Consider the following 25998-nt stretch of genomic DNA (forward strand, 5'->3'; position numbering starts at 1 on the left):
AAGAACCTGGGTACATGAGGCCTCATCGACGTGTGATAGCGCTCGGATGTCATCCCAGTTCCAGCGGATTTTGCCCAGCCAGCTCCTTCCAAGCAGTATGGGGCCATCGCCCGGGACAATCAGAGTGGCAGTTCGTGTACCATGCCCTCATAGGTGACCTTGACCATGGCGCTGCCCAGGACAGCGATGAGCTCTTTGGTGTACGTTCTCAGTTTTGTGTGGATGGGGCTCAGGGCTGGTCTGAGTGCCTTATTGCACTACAGTCTCTCAAACATCTTTTTCCTCATGATGGATTGGCTAGCGCCAGTATCCAGTTCCATGGCTATGGGTAAGCCATTCAATTTTTCATTTAGCATTATAGGTGGACATTTCGTCGAAAATGTGTGCACCCCGTGTACTTCAGCATCTGCCTCCTCTCTCCGAGGCTCGTAATTGCTTTGATCCACCATGGACCCATCTTCCTCTGCCACTTGGTGGTTAGCAGGTTTTGCAGAGCTTGCAGCTCTGAGTCACCTGGGTCACCTGAGGTCTGCTGGTAGTTGCTGACTCGTGGTTTCTGCCCTGTACATTTCTGCTCGCAAACACAGTTCCAGTTAATTTATGAACATTGCTAGCACTTGTGTGCTGAGAGATTTGTTTGGTGTTATCACTGGTGGACATAAACGCCTGTGCTATCGCAATGGCCTTACTGAGGGTCGGTGTCTCTTCAGTCAAAAGTTTTCATAGGATGTTCTCGTGGCCAATGCCCAGTACAAAAGTCTCTGAGCATCTGCTCCAGGTAACCATCAAACTGACATTGTCCTGCAAGTCGCCTTAGCTCAGCGACGTAGCTCGCCACTTCCTGACCTTCAGATCGCTGGCACGTGTAGAACCGATACCTCACCATCAGCACACTCTCCCTCGGGTTAAGATGCTCCCGAACCAGTGTACACAGCTCCTCATGCGACTTATCTGTGGGTTTCACCGGAGCCAGAAGATTCTTCATGAGGCTGTAGGTCGGTGCCCCACAGACTGTGAGGAAGACCGCTCTCCTTTTTGCAGCGCTTCCTTCTCCGTCCAGCTCGTTGGCTACAAAGTACTGATCTAGCCATTTGACTAGGCTTCCCAGTCCTCACCCTCCAAGAACTTCTCCAGGATGCCCACAGTTTGCTGCATCTTTGCGTTGGATTCGTATACTCGTCGCCAGTTGTTGTGTTCCTAACACAGATGAGACTGCACACAGGGAGGTTAAAGTATCAGTGACCTCAGTCTTTATTAAGATAAGAGTGAGGAACAGGCCTTAGGGTCCGGCTTATATACAGTGCTCCCAAGGGATGCTGGGATCCCTTGGGACTTCAGGGGATTCGCTCCCTGGTGGCGGAACATGGGAGTACATGCTTTACAGATACACAACAGTAATGAGCAGATAACCTGTTTTAGTGATATTGGTTGAGGGATTAAATATTGGCCCAGGGCTCCAGGGAGAACCCTCCACCCGCTCCCCCCCGCTCTTCTTTGAAATAATGGCTGTGGAATCTTTTACATCCACCTGAGGGGGCAGATGGGGTCTCGATTTAACGTCTCATCTGGAAGACGACACCTCTGACAATGCAGCACTCCCTCAGTACTGCACTGGAGCGTCAGCCAGGATTATGTGCTCAAGACTCTGGAGTGGGACTTCAACCCACGACCTTCTGACTCGGAGGTGGTCAGAGTGCGACCCACTGAGCCACGGTTGGCACTATTACATGAAGTCATAAGTTACTCCCCATCATGAATGACTTGGGTTGCCTCAGATCAGCATACAAGAACAGTGAGGAACTAGCAGGAGCAATGGGTTATAGGAGGGAAAGGGTTAAGTCACATTTTATCTCCCCTGACAGTTTTAAATTGGTGTAGAAACAGGCTGAGAAAGAAACTATGGCCATTTGAAGACCTACCATGTACCGGCACACAGCAATCAAAACTGACAAAACAATCTTCTCATTGAGTGTGGTACGTCAGTCACCGAACACAGAATGGGTCTCAGAGCATGCAGTTGGAGTAAAGGATCGCCTGTTGTGCTATCAGATTGAACTTCTCTCAGCCCGAGAGAGGCTGTGAGTCCCAATTTCAATCCAGGCCGTTTAGTGTGTTCTTTTCTAGCAATACCTCCCGACCAGAAAATATTATGCGACTGAATTTAATGAAAGGCCACTATCCCTTCCGAGAAATATCGTGAAGACGAGTTTACGACGGCCTGGATTTGGTGGTGGATGTGGCAGAATCAGCAAGGATTCCTGTATGTGAGATCGATGAGGTACAGATCAGCCATGATCTAATTGAATGACGGAGCAGGTTCACGGGGCCGAATGGCCTATTCCTCTTCCTACATTTCTGTCTAATGATTCTCCAATCGCTGCTCATTGGAAGTCTGTAGGTTTGATCAGTGGACGAAGATATTTGGGCTCTGCAGCGATGCCCGCCCTCCTCCAAGGATCAAAAATCCACGGTTACCATCCAAGCCCCAGTATGATGATTGGTCATCCGGGCCTGCAATCGAAGCACTGACCCATAAAACAGTAAGAGTCCGTTATTCTATATATAAATCCCCTGAACCCCTCAATTAGATTCCAGCCTGTAACTCACTCCCGGGGTATCTGTTATTCTATATATATAAACCCCCCGATTAGATTCCAGCCTGTAACTCACTCCCGGGTATCCGTTATTCTATATATAAATCCCCTGAACACCTCGATTAGATGCCAGCCTGTAACTCAATCCGGGTATCTGTTATTCTTTATATAAACCTCCGAACCCCTGGATTAGATTCCAGCCTGTAACTCACTCCTTGGTATCTGATATTCTGTATATAAACCCCAAGCCCTCGAAGCCCTTGACTAGATTCCAGCCTGTGCTCTCTCACACGTCCTTGCCTGAAAGCCCACTACACGTTTTATTTGTTTCCGTCTCTCTATTTTCAGCCGGACGCAGAGTTTACTTGGCGAGTTCTCGGGCCAGAGCCCCTGCTGCCTTCTCGGCCGGCCGAGCCAGATGACTCACCCCATTCATAAGCTAGGGAGCATAGCCACACCATACCCAAACAATTATCGGAGGGAGGGACGGGATTATCCACAGCCGCAGGGGCACCTTCACAAGGGCAAATGAGTGTTGAAAAAAAATAGCACAGAGAGGAAAAAAAAAGTAAGTCTATCAATTCAGGTTCAAGAGTGTGTTAGAATTGAAGTTCCCCGAGCGGAGAGCGCTGCTTTTTAAGGGTAAGGATTGCAGTAATTGTTTGTGCAGGAGATTTTGTTTCACTGCTGCTGGTGAGCTTATAGTTATAATATTCTCTCCCCTCCCTTCCTGGATGTATCATTCTTGCTGGGCTATGGAATGGAACCGACAATTCTCCAATTATCAACTGTGGTAGAAAATATAGAAAAGCAGAATTTTTTTTTTTTTAATAAAGTGAGAGACTGGGAACAGTTGGTGTTCAGAGGGACCTGGGTGTCCTTGTACATGAATCACAGAAAGTTAACATGCAGGTGCAGTAATTAAGAAAGCAAATGGTAATGTTAGCCTTTATTGCAAAGGGATTGGTGTATAACAGTAAAGAAGTCTTACTACAATTATATAAGGCATTGGTGAGACCACACCTGGAGTACTGTGAACAGTTTTGGTCTCCTTATCTAAGGATGGATATACTTGCCTTAGACAAAGGTTCACTGGACTGATTTCTGGGATGAGGAGATTGTCCTATGGGATAAGCCTATATTCCCTAGAATTCAGAAGAATGAGAGCTGATCTCATTGAAAGACATGAAATTCTTAAAAGGGCTTGACAGGGTAGATGCAGGGAGGATGTTTCCCCTGGCTGGGGTGTCTCGAACCAGGGGGCAAAGTCTCAGGATGAGAGATCGGCCATTTAAGATTGAGATGAGGAAAAATGTCTTCACTCAGAGGGTGGTGAATCTTTGGAATTCTCTACCCGAGGGCTGTGGATGCTCAGTCATTGAGTATATTCAAGGCAGAGAGCGATAGATTTTTGGATACTATGGGAATTAAGAAATATGCGGATAGTAAAGGAAGGTGGAGTTAAGGTCGAAGATCAGCCATGATATTATTGAATGGCAGAGAGGGGCCGGATGGCCTACTCCTATTTCGTATGCTCTATGGCCTCTGTCCTGCCCCAATGCCCAACAACAAAGTGCATTTATATAGCATCTTTAACATAGTAAAACATCCCAAAGCGCTTTATCAGACAAACATTAATGCCGAGACACACAAGGGGATATCAGGACAGATGACCAAATGCTTGGTCGAAGAGATTTTAAGGAGCACCTTAAAAAAGGGAGAGGCGGAGATAATTAGGGAGGGTATTCAGGAGAGAATTATAGCGCTTACGGCCTCGGCAGCTGGAAGCACGTCCGTCAATGATGGAGCAACTAAAATAGTTTGTGCTCAAGAGGCCAGAAATTGAGACGCTCAGATATCTCGGACGTTTATAAGGCTGGAGGGGATTACAGCGATAGGAAAAGGCATGGAGAGATTTGAAAACAAAAATGAAAATTTTAAAACTACGGCATTGCCAGACCGGGAGCCAATGTAGGTCAGTAAGCAGGGGCGATGGGTGAACGAGAGTTGCTGCGAGGTAGGAGAAGGGCAACAGAGCTTCCCCCGAGAGGTTCAGTACTGCTGGCACAACTGGGTGTTTGAGGAAAATGTGACCTTGCAGCTAACTCCACGTACCCACCATCATTCTGACGGGTTTAGACAGGTTAGATGCAGGAAGAATGTTCCCAATGTTGGGGAAGTCCAGGACCAGGGGTCACAGTCTAAGGATAAGGGGTAAGCCATTTAGGACCGAGATGAGGAGAAACTTCTTCACCCAGAGAGTGGTGAACCTGTGGAATTCTCTACCACAGAAAGTTGTTGAGGCCAATTCACTAAATATATTCAAAAAGGAGTTAGATGTAGTCCTAACTACTAGGGGGATCAAGGGGTATGGCGAGAAAGCAGGAATGGGGTACTGAAGTTGCATGTTCAGCCATGAACTCATTGAATAGCTGTGCAGGCTCGAAGGGCCGAATGGCCTACTCCTGCACCTATTTTCTATGTTTCTATGTCATTTACAGGCAGAGGGGTAAGGATGCTGCAGGCCAATATGTCTGCCCTCATCAGTAATTGAGCAGACTAGGCCTATATTCTCTAGAGTCTAGAAGAATGAGACATGATCTCATTTGAAACATGCAAAATTCTTACAGGACTTGACAGAGTAGATGCAGGGAGGATGTTTTCTCTGGCTGGGGAGTCTAGAACCAGGGCTCACAGTCTCAGAATAAGGGGTCGACCATTTAGGACTGAGATGAGGAGAAACTTCTTCACTCAGAGGGTGGTGAATCTTTGGAATTCTCTACCCTAGAGAGCTGTGGAAGCTCAGTTGTTGAGTATGAGTATATTGAAGACAGAGATAGATAGATTTTTTGATATTAAGGGAATCATGGTATATGGGGAAAGTGGAATTGAGGTCAAAGATCAGCCATGATCGTATTGAATGGCGGAGCAGCCTCGAGGGGCTGAATGGCCTACAAGCCTGCTCCTAATTCTTATGTTCTTATCATGGCCAGAGGAAAATGCAGCGAGTAAGATTTTGTGGCAAAGGCCGGGCATTGGGGTTTTCGACCGTTTTTGTCGCATTTAGAAGGTGAGAGAGCCTCATGAGCGATTTTCAGGTACCACTCATATGTTGTCCTGCATCCCACAGATGTTTGGTGATCCAAGAATAAGAACCGAGAGAGCACTGCCAGGTGTGGGTACGGTTCCATACAGATCAGCGCTTGCTGAGTAAGCTGATCTAATGTGTTAATGGTGGGTTCAACTCAGCATCTCTGGGTCTGGGTGATGAACAATCAGTCACTTGTCAAGGTGTCCAAAACTAGGGGCCATAAATATAAGATAGTCACTAACAAATCCAAAGAAGAGTTCAAAAGTAACTTTTCTACCTAGAGAGCGGTGAGAATGCGGAACTTGCTACCACAGGGAATAGTTGAGGCGAATACCATAGGTGCATTAAAGAGGATGTACATGAGGGAGAAAGGAATAGAAGGTTATGCAGATTGGATCAGATAAAGAGGGGTGGGAGGAGGCTCATGTGGAGCATAAGCTGGGCTATAATGTATTTGCTTCATGGATTCTTTGCTGAAGAATTCATAGCAACACATTACTATCAAGAACTAGTTGGTTTATTAGCAAAGGTTTAACAATCGCACTACACTTTACCAGTTCATCCACTAGGCTCACAACCACCTGCCTCTTTGAGGATCCCCAAAACCCAACTGGCTGGGGGTTTATTGAGTCTTGTGAATATCACATGACTGGCTAAGCCACTCCCAACTCAACAGCTCTACAACTATTTTGATAGAAACTTTAAATCAAGTGCCCCCTCATTAAGGGGGGGGGGCACTAAAACCGACAAATTAAACCTTTTAACAGTAAACTTGAATCAAATAAAAATTTGGTTGCCGAGGGTGATGATGCACTCCAGTCCCTCCGGTGCCCACCTCTCGCGGAAGGCCGCGAGCGTACCGGTGGACACCGCGTGCTCCATCTCCAGGGATACCCTGGCTCGGATGTAACCGCGGAAGAGAGGCAGGCAGTCGGGCGGAACGACCCCCTTGACCGGCTGATGGCCCCCTTGGCCATGCCCAGGAGCAGTCCTTCGAGGAGGCCTTCTGACCTGCCCACTCCCCTCCACACAGGATTCCCAAAGATCAGGAGTGTAGGACTGAAGTGCAACCAGAATTTGAGGAGCAGCCCCTTCAAATAATGGAATATGGGCTGCAACCTCGCACATTCCATAAAAACGTGGAACACTGACTCCTCCAGACCGCAGAAATTGCAGGCAGTCTGGGAGCCCGTGAACCAACTTAAAAATTTATTGCACGGGACTGCTCCATGTACCACCCTCTAGGTCAAGTCCCCAATAAATAGGGGGAGGATTCCTGCGTAGACAGCACTCCATTGGGGACCCCCACCTCCTCCGGACGGCAAGATTGTATGTCATGGCGTGTCTCAACAGCTCTACAACTATTTTAGTTGAAGACAATTAAATCAAGTGCCCCCTGATTAAATGGGGGGGTGGGGGGGGGGAAATCAACAGCTCTACAAACCTGTGAGCATACATACAGGTGCATACATTACATGGGCCAAATGACCTGTTTCTGAACTCTAAATTCTATGGATTTGCACCGCGGCTGTTATAGCACCATTTTTTGGCGAACCTTCCCTAAATCAAACCGGACGGATAGAATAACCAGCTGCGGAACTGAACAATATTAAGAAGGATCAGTTGGGTTTTGTCACTATGATATTGCCGAGTGTTGTGTCAACACCAGCAGTAGTACAAATGATATTTTCTGTTATGACACCAAGTGTCTGAATGATAAGGATAAACTCAGCTCATTAGAGAATGTGGTGAGGTCGTATTATTTACAATTCTTCAAGCAGGCATGCCAACGAACAGACTTATTAGAATTTAATACATCACCACCTTGTCAGTTAGGCAACTGAACTAGGGGATGTTTCTTTGGTTATCAAAAGCAAAAATAGCCACGGATGCTGGAAATCTAAGATAGTAACAGAAAATGCTGGAAATACTCAGGTCAGGCAGCATCTGTGGCGAGAGAGAGAAAGAAAGACTTGCATTTATATAGCACCTTTTACGACCACCAGACGTCCCAAAGCGCTTTACAGCCAATGAAGTACTTTTTGAAGTGCAGTCACTGTGGTAATGTAGAAAACGCAGCCGCCAATCACACAAACAGCAATGTGATACTGACCAGATAGTGGAGCTAGAAATTCGGTATTTAGCGCTATGACCGATTTATGGGCAATAATCACAGCTTTTTTTTTTTTTTTTTTTTAAGGGCCGGAACACCGCTATGGCTGGTGACCAGCGATAGTGGTGAAATCCGACTTTGCATGACTGCATTTGCGCACCAGAGCTGAATTCACCGATCTGAAAAAACACACAACCTTCGGCGCATGCGCAATTTTTTTTCCGCTGATATTTTTCTTCCGAGTTCCACCCCCCCCCACTCCCCACCCCCCGGCGATTCTGGTCAGGTGTCGGAGTGCGCATGCGCAGTACACCCAGGTCTCAATCTGTCATTTTTCACAGACAAGAGATGATACAGCAGGGTCATTATATTAGGCAGAGACCAGGAAATTTAGTTCCGATGCCAATGAAGCACTGATCACAGCAATTGAAATTAGATGGGGGGGGGGGGGGGGGGGAAAGTTTAATAGGAGGGGTTGAAGTAAACCCCCCTCCCCCTCCCCCCGTTATAAGAAGATTTTAGACCTGTGTTGCTGAGGAGGTCTCCTCAGTTGATGACAATGCCAGGGACAACCACCAATGCAGGAAAAAGGTGGAATGACCATTGCAGGGTCGTGAAAGTAATATTTTTATTCATGCACTCCTTTATTACTTACATTGTAAATCTGACACATGTTGCTTTAAGTAGGCTTAGTGTTGCACCTTATTTGCCAAAAATGATCGTCACACATTATTCACCCAGAAATTCCTCTGGGGTTTTTTCCCCGGGCCATTGCCTCCTCGCTGGAGATTTTTTACAAATTTACCTGCTGGTCTAGGAGGCGCCCCGATTTCCGAAGGGGAAGTCTTCTCCTCCCGCGCTGCGAAGCGCACTCCCACCCAGAGGGTCCCGACGCAGAAGATGGTCATGTGTGACTGCTCAGCCAATCAGGTAAGTATTTCACAGGTTCCCATTAATAGCAGAGACTTGCGTATCTACCAGTTCTCCGAGCTATTAATGGGAACAAAAGCAATCACACAAAGTAATAAAAAATAAAAAACACACCACTCAATTTTAATTTCAATTAATTTTAAATATGTCTTAGAAAAATAAAATATTTTCCCGATTTAAAAAAAAAAAGTTTTTTTAATTATGGTTAAAAATAAACTTACCGTAGTGAGGAGGGTTTTTAAGAATAAAATGTGTTTTTATAACTTTATTTTAAAATAGGTGTCTATTTTTAAACACTTGCGCCTGTAAAAGTAGGGTATACGCCTGCTTTTTCAGGGGCAAGATTTTTGAGGACATTTGCTGGGCAAGATATCCGTAAATATCGGAAATCTTGCCCTGCAAATGTCCCCGCTCCCAATCTGTCAAGCCAGAAACTTGACAGATTGGAAAAGCCGGTTTTCAGCGCATGCGCATTGTGTGCTGAAAACCGGCTTTTCCGATGCCTTCCCAGGTCCGTAGAAACTTCGTACGGACCCGGGACATCGGAGTTCCAGCACCACTAAGACTGCTTTTTGACATCTTAAAAGATGTTTCTGCACGTCAATGTCTTCTTCATGAACCACATGCAACTACCAGGGCCACTAAATAGACAGCTGTATTAAATGCACACAGTATTGTATAAGTGCTTTGATGGCTATCTGTGTGCCACAAGAACAGAAGGGCACACTATCCTATTGTCATTTTTGCAGGGAAAGTTGTCCCACAATCGCTGCGAGCAGCGACGCACAGGCGGTGGTTCACCCCAAATGCATTCATTAACAGACCTAGAGGAGAGTGTGGCTGGTCTAATTGGTGCTAACGGGAGGTCAACTACCCATGAGGGTGCTGAGCCCATGTTCTGAACCGACGGAAAGTCTTGCAAAATCCCCAGGCTGGTTTGGGGCAGTGTGATGCAGTGTGTGTGGACCAGGGTTGGGGCAGTGTGATGCAGTGTGTGTGGACTAGGATTGGGGCAAAATGATGCAGTGTGTGTGGACTAGGATTGGGGCAGTGTGATGCAGTGTGTGTGGACTAGGATTGGGGCAATGTGATGCAGTGTGTGTGGACCAGGATTGGGGCAATGTGATGCAGTGTGTGTGGACCAGGGTTGGGGCAATGTGATGCAGTGTGTGTGGACCAGGGTTGGGGCAATGTGATGCAGTGTGTGTGGACCAGGGTTGGGGCAGTGTGATGCAGTGTGTGTGGACCAGGATTGGGGCAGTGTGATGCAGTGTGTGTGGATCAGGGTTGGGGCAGTGTGATGCAGTGTGTGTGGACCAGGGTTGGGGCAGTGTGATGCAGTGTGTGTGGACCAGGGTTGGGGCAGTGTGATGCAGTGTGTGTGGACTAGGATTGGGGCAGTGTGATGCAGTGTGTGTGGACCAGGGTTGGGGCAGTGTGATGCAGTGTGTGTGGACTAGGATTGGGGCAATGTGATGCAGTGTGTGTGGACTAGGATTGGGGCAATGTGATGTGGTGCTGTGGACTAGGATTGGGGCAATGTGATGCAGTGTGTGTGGACTAGGATTGGGGCAATGTGATGCAGTGTGTGTGGACTAGGATTGGGGCAATGTGATTCAGTGTGTGTGGACTCGGGTTGGGGCAATGTTATGCAGTGTGTGTGGACTAGGATTGGGGCAATGTGATGCAGTGTGTGTGGACTGGGGTTGGGGCAATGTGATGTGGTGCTGTGGACTGGGGTTGGGGCAATGTGATGCAGTGTCTGTGGACCAGGGTTGGGGCAATGTGATGCGGTGCTGTGGACTGAGGTTGGGGCAATGTGATGCAGTGTCTGTGGACCGGGGTTGGGGCAATGTGATGTGGTGCTGTGGACTGGGGTTGGGGCAATGTGATGTGGTGCTGTGGACTGGGGTTGGGGCAATGTGATGCAGTGTCTCTCGATGACATATAATGCTGTAGTGGTGGTCCTTCAAGTAAGCCTGCTCATGTCACCCTGCCCCCTCCCTTGTTGCTAACTACACGTCTGTTTTTTTCTGTTTTGCAGTTGAGCATTCTGAGGCACCACACCCTGCTATGGAAGCCTCCATCTCAGCCCATCATGTGTGGGTCGAGGAGGAAGATGAGGGCCATGCTGAGGACACGCCACGGGAGGAACATCTTGAAGCTGTTGCGGGTGGGGGTGGAGGGGTAATGCAGTCAGCACGTCTTTTAGCTGCAGCCATAAGTTCCTCAGAGGAAGCCACATTCACAGGCTTCCGAGGCACGGGTACAAGTCGTGTGCAGCAACACACCCCCAGGGTTGAACCCCGTATGCCGTCTCTGTGGAGGTTGTCGGCAAAGTCGGTCTGCTGAAAGACAGGCAGACGCACACCTGGATATGGTGGAACTGTCAAAGGAGAGCATTGAACTCGGTCGAGAGCTCCTCCAGGCCCTGGCTGGCATGTCCGGCAACATTGTGGCACGATCTACGGACATGTCTCAGATTGTAGCTGCGTTGCACGAGAACACCGAGGATGTCAATGCCCTGCGGCAATTGATGCTCTCGACTTTTGGCACTGCAGTCGCCAGTGTCACACCACCCAGACTGACAGCACCGGTGAGTGGGGAGGTCGAGCAGGAGTTTTCTGACATAGAAGCCGAGCCTTCCATACCCCGAGCTTCTCCAGGGGGTCCAATGGTATCTCCATTGTCTCTCCCCCAACAACAGCAGCTCTCTACGCGCCTTGCTGCACACCATCTTGGTCCCGACGCGGGTAGGGGTAGGGGCAAGAAGCGAGGGGAGGGGCGGGGTTAAGATCAAGGTGGGGAAAAGGTGGCCGCAGTTAAAAGAAGTTTGCTGCAGGGGTTGTTGTTATTGTTCTGTTGCTCTTTTGCTGTAGTTTTCCTGTTTTCGTTATTTTAGGAAAGTTTCACAAATTGTGTTCAAGTTCAAAATGTATTTAAGTTTCAAAATTAAAGTTTACAATGTTTCAAGAATGTTTTATAAATTCTTTTGTTCACCTTAACCATTCTTGTGCAGTGTCTCATTTGTAGAATAAGAGGGGGAATAATCAACATGATGGGATAGAGTGGGCAGGCAATGGTGAACCATGCCTTTCACGCTTCACGCAAAGCGTTGATTTACGAGCTGCTGATGTGGCAAAAGCTCCAGGAGGCCTCCCCTGTGGTGGTGGGGTGGCATGGGTTCATCACCAGGCTCCTCGTCCTCCTCCTGAGGTGGTCCTGCAGTCCCCAGTGGCAAATTCTGTCCCCTCATGATGGCTAAGTTGTGTAGCATGCAGCACACCACAATGAACTCAGAGACCTGCTGAGGGGAGCCTCCAGAGTGGTCCAGGCATCGGAAGCACTGCTTGAGTACTCCAATTGTCTTTGACGATGTTGCGTGTGGCTACGTGGCTGTTATTATAGCCAATGCTCAGCTTGTGTCTGAGGGTTCCAGAGAGGTAATGAGCCAGGTGGCGAGGCCGTAACCTTTGTCCCCAGCATCTAGCTCTGGCCTTGTGGGTGACGCTCAAACAGGTATGAGACACTGCTCTCACGCAAGATGAAAGCATCATGGATGCTCCCTGGAAACTGGGCATTTACTGCCATGATGCGCTGAGTATGGTCACAAATGATCTGTACATTCAGGGAGTGGAATCCCTTTCGGTTTCGGTAAACCTCTGGCTCCTCTAAAAAGGTGCTCGCAGGGCGATGTGTGTACAAGTCAATAGTAGCCTGAACCTTGGGAAAGCCAGCAATTCGTGCAAAACCCACAGCCCTCTCAGTCTGTGGCTCCTTGGTCATTGGGAACATTATAAAGTTCATCCTGCATGCCTACAGTGCAATAGTCACCTGGCGAATACAGCAATGTGTAGCAAACTGCGAGATGCAGCATATGTCTCTCGCTGATGCCCGAAAGGAGCCGGAGACATAGAAGACAAGTGCTGCAGTCACCTTCACCTCGACGGGCAGTGCAGTCCTGTAGCTGCTGGTAGGCTGTCGGTCTGCCTTTATGAGCTGGCATATCTCTGTGACCACCCCTTTTCGGAAGCGCACTGTGCCTCAGACAGTTGCCAGTATGAGCGCTGTTCCCTGTAAACTCATGGTGGGGGGAGGGGGGAGGGCAAGGCCTCCTCTCCACACGTCTGCGAGCTCTTTGATTACGCTCAAAATGCTCTTGGATAAGCCTTCTTCCAGCTCGATGCTGCATAGAAATAGCAGCCAGCAGCAATTGCAGAGATATTATAGCCCCCATTCTTTTAACTGTCCTCAAACAGCCTTAAAAACGAACTATAAACTCATAAAAACCTCAATGTATAAAACGCAGCCTTCTCTCCAAATCCTTTTATGCACTGAACTTCTGCTCCGTTTTTCAGGATGGCATCATTAGCACCGGGTGCATCGTGGGTCCAACCAGGTAAGACTGGATTTTTTTCGGGCAGGCGGTAAAAATGGCAATATCGGCAAATTTTCCACCTGTGGCGATAGCGGAGCATTGCACGCCAACTGACGTCATAAAAATGGTTAAAAAAAAAGGGCGCCGATAATTTTTACTGCTGCCCCAAAACCGCTGCAGAATTTTCCGCCTGGGCGCTAAATTATGTGCGCCGCATTAACCGCCTCTCAAAAAAAAAATCACTTTTTTCATTCCGCCGTGGCGGTAAAATGGGCGCAAACCTGCCGAGTTTCTAGCCCAAACTGTTTTAGCGATGTTGGTCGAGGGATAAATATTGGCCCAGGACACCGGGGATAACTCCCCTGCTCTTCTTCAAAACAGTACCGAGAGATCTTTTACGTCCACCTGAGAGAGCAGAACCTCTTAACGTCTCATCAGACAGTGCAGCACTGGAGTGTCAGCCTAGATTTTTGAGCTCGAATCTCTGGAGTGGGGCTTGAACCCACAACTTAAAAACTCAAGATACAAGAGAGCTACCCACTGAGTCACGGTTAACACTATTTATATGAAGTCATAAGTGACTCCCAATCACGAAAAGATCTCACCCGGAGATCTATTACAACATGCTGTGGTGCAGAGGGACCTGGGGGTCCTTATGCATGAATCCCAAAACATTAGTTTGCAGGTGCAGCAGGTAATCAGGAAGGCAAATGGAATGTTGGCCTTCATTGCGAGAGGGATGGAGTACAAAAGCAGGGAGGTCCTGCTGCAACTGCACAGGGTATTGGTGAGGCCAAACCTGGAGTACTGCATGCAGTTTTGGTCACCTTACTTAAGGAAGGATATACTGGCTTTGGAGGGGGTACAGAGATGATTCACGAGGCTGATTCCGGAGATGAGGGGGTTACCTTGTGATGATAGATTGAGTAGACTGGGTCTTTACTCGTTGGAGTTCAGAAGGATGAGGGGTGATCTTATAGAAACATTTAAAATAATGAAAGGGATAGACAGGATAGAGGCAGAGAGGTTGTTTCCACTGGTCGGGGAGACTAGAACTAGGGGGCACAGCCTCAAAATACGGGGGAGCCAATTTAAAACAGAGTTGAGAAGGAATTTCTTCTCCCAGAGGGTTGTGAATCTGTGGAATTCTCTGCCCAAGGAAGCAGTTGAGGCTAGCTCATTGAATGTATTCAAATCACAGACAGATAGATTTTTAACCAATAAGGGAATTAAGGGTTATGGGGAGCGGGCGGGTAAGTGGAGCTGAGTCCACGGCCAGATCAGCCATGATCTTGTTGAATGGCGGAGCAGGCTCGAGGGGCTAGATGGCCTACTCCTGTTCCTAATTCTTATGTCCTGGACTTATTTCACCTCATTGTCTGGCTACTTGCAGCTTCAGGTGTGTAACAAAAGGTTCTGCGAAGATAGTGAAGGCCAAATTGTTCTCCTTTCTGTATTTCCTCAGGATACTGTCAGCCTGCGAGCTCTCCGTGAGGGATTGGGGGGTGACACTGAAAGACACGTACTCTGGGGTACACTGACAGCAGGGCTGTCTTTCACCAAGATGCCTTGATCGTTGAATAATTGCAGTAGTAGTAGATAGAGAAAACTATTTCCTCTGGTGGGAGAGTCCAGAACAAGGGGAGACAATGTTAAAATTAGAGTTGGGTTATTCAGGAATGAAATCAGGAAGCACTTTTTCCCTACACAAAGGGTGGTGGAGATGTGGAACACTCTTCCCCAAAAGGCTGTGGATGCTGGGGCCAATTGACATTTGCAGGACTGAGATCGCTAGATTTTTTATTAGCTGCGGGTATCAAGAGTCATTGAGCAAAGATGAGTTAATGGAGTCGAGGTGCAGATTAGCCAGGATTTAACTGAATGGTGGAGCAGGCCCGAGGGATTGAATGGCCCACACCGTTCCTACTTCTAACTGATGCTCAAAATGCTTGGTTCATGAATTCAGTGGTGCAGTTTCAGTCAGAATACAAGTACAAGCACATCAGTGAAATATGGTTTCCAAAGTATCCGATCGCTCTCATCACAACGTTTTGTGTCGCCATTTTATCAATATTTTAGTCAGTGCGCCTCTGAAGTTTTCTCTCTTGTTCCTCCTATGCTCCAAACATACCATCCAACATAACATAAGGAACTGGACAGGTTAAATGCGGGACGAATGCTCCCGATGTTGGGGAAGTCCAGAACCAGGGAACATAGTCTTAGGATAAGGGGTACACCATTTAGGACTGAGATGAGGAGAAACTTCTTCACTCAGAGAGTTGTTAACCTGTGGAATTCCCTGCTGCAGAGAGTTGTTGATGCCAGTTCATTGGATATATTCAAGAGGGAATTAGATATGGCCCTTACGCTAAGGGGATCAAGGGGTATGGAGAGAAAGCAGGAAAGGGGTACCGAGGGAATGATCAGCCATGATCTTATTGAATGACGGTACAGACTCGAAGGGTCGAATGGCCTACGCCTGCACCTATTTTCTATGTTTCTATGTTTCACAGTCTGGCTTCTCCCTCGATCCTCACTGTGCAAACTCATTTCACAAAGGACCTGAAGCCAGTTGTCCGACACAGTGGGTCACCTGCTCCTGCGATGCGTTAATTTAAAGCAACTTGTCACCTCGGTGAGGAGTTTCAGACACATTCAGGTGGACTGAATGGAGTGTGACACGACTTTAACTCACATCTACATTACTCAAATTGGCAAAAGGAGGAGAATGTATCCCAGGTTCAGGATTAATACTGCATTATAGAGTCTATTCCTGCTGTTTGGATCATCATCATTGGCGGTCCCTCGAACGAGGATGACTTGAGTTCACAGATGTTTCAATGAAGGACCTGATGTTCCAGTCCTGAACGCCAATTGAGGGGGTGGAAGATGCCTGTGCGTGGATTTTTTTTAATGTGTGGTGACTGTTGCACACCAGCCACCACACAGGCTCGACAGAGCTAGGCCTTTATCCATGGCAAGGGTTAACCAGGACGACTGGAGACCTGCTCTGCTGCACAGACCTAGTGTGCACACATATCGCTCTGTGGGTTGGCCTGTGCTGCCCCTGGGCCCTGGGCACCCTCTTTTGCCACACCTCCGCCACGATCTCTCGCCGCTCCTCCGGCAAAAACATTCGCCATACCTCCACCACGATCTCCCGCCGCATCTTTGAATAGCATCATACAGCACAGAAGGAAGCCATTCGGCCCATCATGCCTGTGCCGGCTCATTAAACGAGCGATCCCATTAGTTCCACTCCCCCTGCTCTTTCCCCACAGCCCTGCAAATGTTTCCTTTTTGAAGTATTTATCCAGTTCCCAATTTAAAGTTACGATTGAATCTGCTTCCACCACCCTTCAGCCAGTCCATGCTCCAGAAAAAACCCCAATGCTGCTCATCTTCCCTCTGGCTCTTTTTCCAATTATCGTAAGAACATAAGAAATAGGAGCAGGAGGAGGCCATTTGGCCCCTCGAAACTGCTCCACCATTCAATAAGATCATGGCTGATCTGATCCTGGCCTCAACTCCACTTTCCCGCCCGCTCCCCATAACCCTCTGGTAATCAACCAGCCTGCCAGTGGAAACAATTCATCTTTATTTGCTCTGTCAAAAGCCCTGATACCATTTCAACATTGGTGCTTGGTTTTAGAGTCACATTGTGTGACCTGCAATCAGACTAAAGTGGTTGGCCTATTAACTGCTGTGCCCCATGACTGTAGAAGCCCGGACAGATCACCAAGGGTGTACAAAATTACTCACTGCTATCGAGACTGCGCTGGTGACTGCTCCAGAGTAACCCAGGATGAACTTAGACACTGGAGTCGGCTGTTGAGGTTGGGAAGAGAGAGAGAGAGAGAGAAAGAAAAAGAACATTTTTAAAAAGTGTTAAAATACAGCATCTGACTCGAAACTGCAATACTAAATACTGTATATAGAATGACACTGCCTGGAAATAATGTGCACTTATACAAGACCTTTCACGTCCTCAGAATATCCCGAAGTGCTTTACAACCAATGAACAAACTTTATTTTTTTTTTAAAAACAGTGTAGTCACTGTTGTTTTGTGTGCAGCCAATTTATGCACAGCAAAATCCCACAACAAAGTATTGAGATGATCTGCTTTAGTGTTGTCGGTTCAGGGATGAATGTTGGTCAGGACACCAAGAAAATTCCTTGTTTTTCTTCGAATCGTGCCATAGAATATTTTACGTCCACCTGAGGGCATTCGGGCCCTTGGCTTAACGTCTCATCCGAAAGATAGCACCTCCGACAGTGCAGCACCCCCTCAGTACCGCACTGGTCAGTGTGCTCAGCATAAGAATTAGAAGCAGGAGTAGGCCATTTGGCCCTTCAAGCTTGCTCCGCCAATCAATGTCATGGTTGATCGTTGACCTGAACTCCACTTTCCCGCCTGATCCCCATATCCCCCGATTCCCCAAGTCACACAACCTTTTGACTCAGGTGAAAATGCTACCAACTGTGTGTACCAAGAGTGGCACTCATTTCTCAATAACACTGCTCCCTTGATAACTCAGCCAGCAAACACAGTACATAGTGTGGAACTGAGCCATACAAACCAGAGAGGTCCCAGCTTCAATCCCCTGTCTGTGCTGACGGTTGACGAGAGCCGGCAGCAGTTGGGGTTCTGCAATTGGCTTCAGTATCTGCCCCACTTTTGGAACTGGCTTTTTTCAGACATCTTTGGGGCAAAGGATATTAGTCCCTGAAACTGGGCCTCGTTGAGCCTGATTTATTCCTCTAAAATGGCAACAAGGTGCACGTTCTACCCCATAGTGTCATGGTATTTCCTAAGTTCAATCAACAGCTCCCAACCCTTAACCTAGGTGGCTCCACAATTAGTACTACTTCTTCTGCCAACACCCTTGGCCACATTATCAGATTTCAAAGAGAACTCTCTCAGCTCCCTCAAAGCTGTCTCCAAGAAGCTTGGCTTCCCCTTTTGTGCCTAATAAAATATTTTCTCCATGACTGCGAAACAAATAAGGCCCAAGTGTGCTCAAGGCCCGAGACTCTTCCAAGACTTCGCTCATACACCTGGCCAGAGCTCAAGAAAAACATTGTTCTGCAAAATGCGATCTTTGGGTCACTGCCACAAACTTTTCCTTTCTCTCTGTAGTTTATCATTACTCTAGTCAGTGGACCTTGGAACAGGTTTCTTCCACACTTTAAAATAACCCTTCCATTACTCTTCTTCCCCCAACATCAAAACTCACTGTCCTCCCCATGTACTTAACTTTCCCAAGACCTCAAAATGCTATTCCTCTTAAGTTTGCCTTTCTCCTTCATGTAGGCAAATTTCTGAAAAGTGCAAAAACTATGTGGCAGTAATAGGGGATTTCAACTATCCTAATATTAACTGCGACAAAATTAGCATGAAGGGTATAGAGGGTGCAAAATTCCTAAAATGCATTCAAGAGAATTTTTTTAGCCAGTATGTAGCAAGCCCAACAAGGAAGGGGGCGGTTCTGGATTTAGTTTTAGGGAATGATGCTGGGCAAGTGGAAGGGGTATCCTTCCACCTGTCCAGCATTTAGGTGCTAGTGACCATAATTCAGTTAGATTTAAAAGGTACTTATGGAAAAGGACAAGGATAGACCAGGAATAAAAGTTCTAAATGGTGAAAAGCCAACTTTGCTAAGCTGAGAGGTGATTTAGCCATAGTGGACTGGAAACAGCTACTTGAAGGTAAATCAGTGTCAGAGCAGTGGGAGGCATTCAAGGAGGAGATCCGGAGGGTTCAGGCCAAATATGTGCCCTTAAAGAAAAAGGGAGGGACTAACAAATCTCGAGCTCCCCGGATGTCATGGGGCATACAGGGTAGGATAAAGAAAAAAAGGGAGGCTTACAACAGATACCAAGGGCAGAATCTCAGGAGTATAGAAAGTCTAGGGGTGAAATTAAAAACAATATTAGGAAAGCAAAGAGAGCGTGAAACATTTTTGGCAAATAAAATCAAGAAAAACCCAAAGATATTTTACCAATATATTAAGAACAAGAGGATAACTAAAGAAAGGGTAGGGCAATAATCATGGGTGACTTTAACCTTTATATTGATTGGACAAAGCAAATTGACCAGGGTAGCCGTGAGGAGTTCATAAAGTGTATGACACTAAGCTGGGTGGCGGTGAGAGCTGTGAGAGGGATGCTAAGAGGCTGCAGGGTGACTTGGACAGGTTAGGTGAGTGGACAAATGCATGGCAGATGCAGTATAATGTGGATAAATGTGAGGTTATCCACTTTGGGGGCAAAAACACGAAGGCAGAATATTATCTGAATGGCGGTAGATTAGGAAAAGGGAAGGTGCAACGAGATCTGGGTGTCATGGTTCATCAGTCATTGAAAGTTGGCATGCAGGTACAGCAGGCAGTGAAGGCAGCAAATGGCATGTTGGCCTTCATAGTGAGAGGATTTGAGTATTGGAGCAGGGAGGTCTTACTGCAGTTGTACAGGGCCTTGGTGAGGCTTCACCTGGAATATTGTGTTCAGTTTTGGTCTCCTAACCTGAGGAAGGACATTCTTGCTATTGAGGGAGTGCAGCGAAAGTTCACCAGACTGATTCCCGGAATGGCGGGACTGACATGTGAGGAGAGACTGGATCAACTGGGCCTTTATACACTGGAGTTTAGAAGAATGAGAGGGGATCTCATAGAAACTTACAAGATTCTGACAGGACTGGACAGGTTAGATGCAGGAAGAATGTTCCCGACGATGGGAAAGTCCAGAACCAGGGGACACAATCCAAGGATAAGGGGTAAGCCATTTAGGACTGAGATGAGGAGAAACTTCTTCACTCAGAGAGTGGTGAACCTGTGGAATTTCCTACCACAGAGAGTTGTTGATGGCAGTTCGTTGGATATAGCCCTTACGGCTAAAGGGATCAAGGGGTATGGAGAGAAAGCAGGAAAGGGGTACTGAGGTGAATGATCAGCCATGATCTTATTGAATGGTGGTGCAGGCATGAAGGGCCGAATGGCCTACTCCCGCACCTATTTTCTATGTTTATCCGGGATAGTTTCCTTGAACAGTACGTTGCGGAACCAACCAGGGAGCAGGCTATCTTAGATCGAGTACTGTGTAATGAGGCAGGATTAATAAATGATCTCTCATTAAAAGATCCTCTAGGAATGAGTGACCATAACATGGTTGAATTTCAAATTCAGTTGGAGGGTGAGAAAGTTGGTTCTCAAACCAGGGTCCTAAGCTTAAATAAAGGAGGCTACAAATGTATGAGGGCAGAGTTGGCTAAAGTAGACTGGGAAAATAGACTAAAGAATGGGACAGTTGATGAGCAGTGGCAGACATTTAAGGAGATATTTCATAACTCGCAACAAAAATATATCCCAATGAGAAGGAAAGACTGTAAGAGAAGAGATAACCAGCCATGGCTAACTAAGGAAATAAGGGAGGGTGTCAAATTGAAAACAAAGGCATACAATGTGGCCAAGGCTAGTGGGAGGCCAGAGGATTGGGAACTTAACAGCCAGCAGAGAACGACTAAAAGAAAGTTCGAGAGGAAAGATAGATTATGAAAATATTTAAAACACATAGTAAGAGTTTCTACAGGTACATAAAAAGGAAAAGAGTGGCTAAAGTAAATGTTGGTCCCTTCGAGGATGAGACTGGAGAATTAATAATGAAGAACAGGGAAATGGCAGAGACGTTGAACAAATATTTTTTATCGGTCTTCACAGTAGAAGACACTAAAAACATCCAAATAGTGGATAATCAAGAGGCTATAGGGAGGGAGCAACTTAATACAATCACTATCACTAATGAAGTAGTACTCAGTAAAATAATGGGACTGAAGGCGGACAAGTCCCCTGGACCAGATGCCTTACATCCTCGGGTCTTGAGAAGGCTGCAGAGATAGTGGATGCATTGGTTGTAATTTACCAAAATTCCCTGGATTCGGGGAGGTCCCAGCAGATTGGGAAACCGCAAATGTAACATCCTTATTTAAAAAAGGAGGAAAACAAAAAGGAGGAAAACAAAAAGCAGGAAACTATAGACCAGTTAGCCTAACATCTATCTTTGGAAAAATGCTGGAGTCCATTATTAAGGAAGCAGTAGCGGGACATTTGGAAAAGCAATAAAGCAGAGTCAGCATGGTTTTATGAAAGGGAAATCATGTTTGACAAGTTTGTTGGAGTTCTTTGAGAATGTAACGAGCAGGGTGGATAAGGGGGGGGACCAGTGGATGTGGTGTATTTGGATTTCCAGAAGGCATTCGATAAGGTGCCACATAAGAGGTTACTGCACAAGATAAAAGCTCACGGAGTTTGGGGTAATATATTAGCATGGATAGAGGATTGGCTAACTAACAGAAAGCAGAGAGTTGGGATAAATAGGTAATTTTCCGGTTGGCAAACAGTGACTAGTTGGCTGCCGCAGGGATCAGTGCTGGGTCCTCAACTATTTACATTCTATATTAATGACTTGGATGAAGGGACCGAGTGTAATGTAGCCAAGTTTGTTGATGATACAAAGATGGATGGGAAAGCAAATTGTGAGGAGGACACAAAAAAAATCTACAAAGGGATATAGACAGGCTAGTGAGTGGGCAACTGAGAGATTACCCATTTTGGCAGAAATAATAGAAAAGCAAATTATAATTTAAATGGAGAAAAATTGCAAAGTGCTGCAGTACAGAAAGACCTGGGGATCCTTGTGCATGAGACACAAAAAGTTAGTATGCAGGTACAGCAAGTAATCAGGAAGGCAAATGGAATGTTGGCCTTCATTGCAAGGGGGATAGAGTATAAAAGCAGAGAAGTCCTGCTACAACTATACAGGATATTGGTGAGGCCACACCTGGAGTACTGCGTACAGTTTTGGTCTCCATATTTAAGGAAGGATATGCTACAGAATAAGGGGCCGCCCATATAATACTGAGATGGAGAAATTTCTTCTCTTAGAGGGTTGTAAATCTATGGAATTCTCTGCCCCAGAGAGCTGTGGAGGCTGGGACATTGAATACATTTAAGGTGGAGATAGACAGATTTTTTTTAAAGAGATAAGGGAGTAAGGGTTATGGGGAGCGGGCAGGGAAGTGGAACTTAGTCCATGATCAGATCAGCCATGATCTTATTGAATGCCGGAGCAGGCTCGAGGGACCAAATGGCCGACTCCTGCTCCTATTTCTTATGTTCTTGGAGACTATGGCCCCAAGTTTCCACACGCGGCAAAACAGACGCCCCTCCGAGCTGGGCGCCCGTTTTTCGCGCCGAAAACGGCGCCTGAAAAAAAACTCACTATTCTTGAGCGCTTTGCAGCTCGATGTCTGCTTGACGCGGCGCACAGGGGGCGGAGCCTACCACTCGCGCCGATTTTATAAGTAGGAGGGGGCGGGTACAATTTAAATGAGTTTTTTTGGTGCCGGCAACCCTGCGCGTGCGCGTTGGAGCGTTCGCACACGCGCAGTCTGAAGTAAACATTGGCACTCGGCCATTTTAAAAAGTGCTGCAGAAAAAGTGAAAATTTGTTTATTGAACCCTTGCAAAGGTTTGCATTTTAATTTTCTTGATATTTCTGTGTGTGAGGGTGAGGGAGTGCATTCTGTAATTAAAGATAGACTGTGATAAACGGGACACATGCACCTGTTTGAGACTATTCAAATTCTTTGTAGTTGTTCAATTTTTAAAATTTTTTAATAAAACCACATTGCCCTTCCATGATCAGCACTGAGGCTTCTTGCAGCTTTCTCCCCCTGCTGTCGGTCGGTCCCGACGGCAAACCGCTGCCTCAAGTACTGAGGCTTCCTGCAGCTTTCTCCCTCCCTCCCCCTGCCGTTGGTCAATCCCAACGGCAAACCGCTGCCTGAAAGGTCTGCCTGAAGCACTTTCACACAGGCAGGAACATGGTTTATTTAATCTTTTCTTTGCTTATAAATTTTTATTCAGGTTGGATTTATTTGTATAATATTTGTATAAGTATAACTAAGGATTTATTGTAGAATTTAATGACTTCCCTAACCTGCGTCGGGATTTTTTAATGTGTAGACAAGGTTTTTTCAAGCCTACAAAAATCTTCACTTGCTCCATTCTAAGTTAGTTTGGAGTACGTTTTCACTGTGGAAACTTTCAAATCAGGCGTCAGTGGCCGGACACGCCCCCTTTTGAAAAAAAAAAAGTGGAACTGTTCTACCTGACTAGAACTGCAGAAAACGTAAATGTGGAGAATTCCGATTTCTAAGATACTCCGTTCTCCACCAGTTGCTCCTAAAAATCAGGAGCAAATCATGTGGAAACTTGGGGCCTGAGGGTAATGTGTGTGTGGAGGTGGAAGATGTGGGAATGGTTCTTAAATGAATACTTTGCGTCTGTTTTCAGAAATGAGAAAGTCGATGCAGACACAGCTATTGGGGAGAAGGAGTGTGAAATATTAGATGAAATAAACATGGGGAGAGAGGAGGTATTAAGGGTTTTAGCAGCTTTGAAAGTGGATAAGTCCCCAGGCCCAGGCTGGTAAGCGAAGCAAAAGAGAAAATAGCAGAGGCTCTGACCATCATTTTCCAATCCTCTCTGGCTTCAGGTGTGATGCCTGGAAGACTGCTAATGTTTGTTTAAGAAGGGAGAAAGGAATAGACCGAGTAATTATAGGCCAGTCAGCCTAACCTCAGTGGTGGGAAAATTATTGAAAAAATCCTGAAGGACAGGATAAATCTTAATTTAGAAAGATACAGATCAATCAAGGACAGTCAACACGGATTTGTTAAAGGAAGGTTGCGTCTGACTAACTTGATAGAATTTTTTGAGGTGGTAACAAGGAGAGTCAATGAGGGTAGTGCGTTTGATGTAGTGTATATGGATTTTAGCAAAAGCTTTTGATAAGGTCCCACCATGGCAGACTGGTCACAAAAGTAAAAGCCCATGGGATCCATTGAAAACTGGGAGGTTGGATCTAAAATTAGCTGAGAGGTAGGAAGTAAAGGGTAATGGTTGATGGATGTTTTTGTGACTGGAAGGACGTTTCCAGTCAGGTTCCGCAGGGCTCAGTGCTGGGTCCCTTGCTTTTTGTGGTATATATTAATGATTTAGACTTGATATAGGGGGTATGATTATGAGTCTAGGTCATCCACAATGAGGTATGGGGAGAAAGTTCTTCACTCAGAGTTGTTAACCTGTGGAATTCCCTGCCACAGAGAGTTGTTGATGCCAGTTCATTGGATATATTCAAGAGGGAGTTAGATATGGCCCTTACGGCTAAAGGGGTATGGAGAGAAAGCAGGAAAGGGGTACTGAGGGAATGATCAGCCATGATCTTATTGAATGGCGGTGCAGGTTCGAAGGGCTGAATGGCCTACTCCTGCACCTATTTTCTATGTTTCTATGTTTCTATGAAATTTGTAGATGATACAAAAATCGGCTGTGTTGTTGATAATGAAGAAGAAACTGTGGACTGCAGGAAGATATCAATCAACTGGTCAGGTGGGCAAAACAGTGGCAAATGGCATTCAATCTGGAGATGTGTGAGGTAATGCATTTGGGAAGGGCTAACAAAGAAAGGGAATATACATTAAATGGTAAGACACTGAGTAGTATAGAGGAACAAAGGGGCCTTGGATTGTATGTCCACAGATCCCTGAAAGTAGCAGACAAGGTAGATAAGATGGTTAAGAAGGCACACGGAATGCTTGCCTTTATTAGCAGAGGCATAGAATACAAGAGCAGGGAGGTTCTACTTGAACTGTATAAAACACTGGTTAGGCCACTGCTGGAATACTCCGTGCCGTTCTGGTCACCGCATTACAAGGATGTGATTGCACTGGAGAGGGTACAGAGGAGATTTACGAGGATGTTGCCGGGAGTGGAGAATCTTAGCTATGAGGACAGATTGGATAGGCTGGGTTTGTTTTCCTTGGAACAGAGGAGGCTGAGGGGAGACCTCGTTGAGGTGTATAAAATTATGAGGGGCCTAGATTTATTTGATAGAAAGGGCCTATTTCCCTTAGCAGAAGGGTCAACAACCAGGAGGCATAAATTTAAAGTAATTGGTAGAAGGTTTAGAGGCGATTTGAGGGGAAATATCTTCACAGTTGGTGGTGGGGGTCTGGAACTCACTGCCTGAAAGGGTGGTAGAGGCAGAAAGCCTCACCACATTTAAAAAGTACTTGGATATGCACTTGAAGTGCCATAACCTTGGCTACGGACCTAGAGCTGGAAAGTGGGATTAGGCTGGATAGCCATTGTTGACCGGCACGGACACGATGGGCCGAAATGGCCTCATTCTATATCTTCCGTTCTATAATTCTATGATCTTTCAATCTTCAGACTTTTAAAATCCAACCATGGTGTTAACTGATCACAAGTTCCTCAATTGCCAAATCTCTAACTCTTGGTGCTGTCCAGCACTATGGGCCCCGACCCTTCACCTTGGGTTCTCGATGTGCATAGATGAATTATGCTACTTCTCAGGGAAGCAGTGGGTGCATGCTTCCACTCAACAAAGTGTGATAGCCACAAATCAGCATTCTGCTTCTCTTTGGGAGCCAGGTGGCGCTTAAGAACGTAAGAAATAGGAGCTGGAGTACGCCATACGGCCCCTCGAGCCTGCTCCACAATTCAGCAACTTCATGAACTGCACTTTCCTGCTCTATCCCTATATTCCATCATTCCCCAAAATCTATCGATCGCAGTCTTGAACATACTCAATGACTGAGAATCTACAGCCCTTTGGGGTAGCAAATTCCAAAGATTTACAAACCTCAATGAAAAAATGTGTCCGCATCTTAGTCTTAAATGGCTAACCTCTTATCCTGAGACTTTGCCCCCTAGTTCTAGACACTCCAGCTAGGGGAAAGAGTCTTTCAGCATCTAAGATACTAGGTGCCTCAAGATACTTCCCATCTATGGATGTGTGTTGGAAACA

General features: G+C 46.5%; 1 protein-coding gene across 3 annotated transcripts in view; it reads right to left on the reverse strand.

Moving 5' to 3' along the window:
- Positions 1-25998, reverse strand: part of LOC139235634 (sideroflexin-5-like) — a 223710-nt gene that overhangs the window by 122434 nt on the left and 75278 nt on the right. For all 3 annotated transcript variants that reach the window (XM_070866692.1, XM_070866687.1, XM_070866700.1), the window contains exon 9: positions 16869-16934. In XM_070866692.1, the coding sequence (XP_070722793.1) occupies positions 16869-16934 (66 nt within the window). The remainder of the gene's footprint in view (positions 1-16868; positions 16935-25998) is intronic.

This window comes from Pristiophorus japonicus, chromosome 2, assembly GCF_044704955.1.
Source record: "Pristiophorus japonicus isolate sPriJap1 chromosome 2, sPriJap1.hap1, whole genome shotgun sequence".
Taxonomy (NCBI): domain Eukaryota; kingdom Metazoa; phylum Chordata; class Chondrichthyes; family Pristiophoridae; genus Pristiophorus; species Pristiophorus japonicus.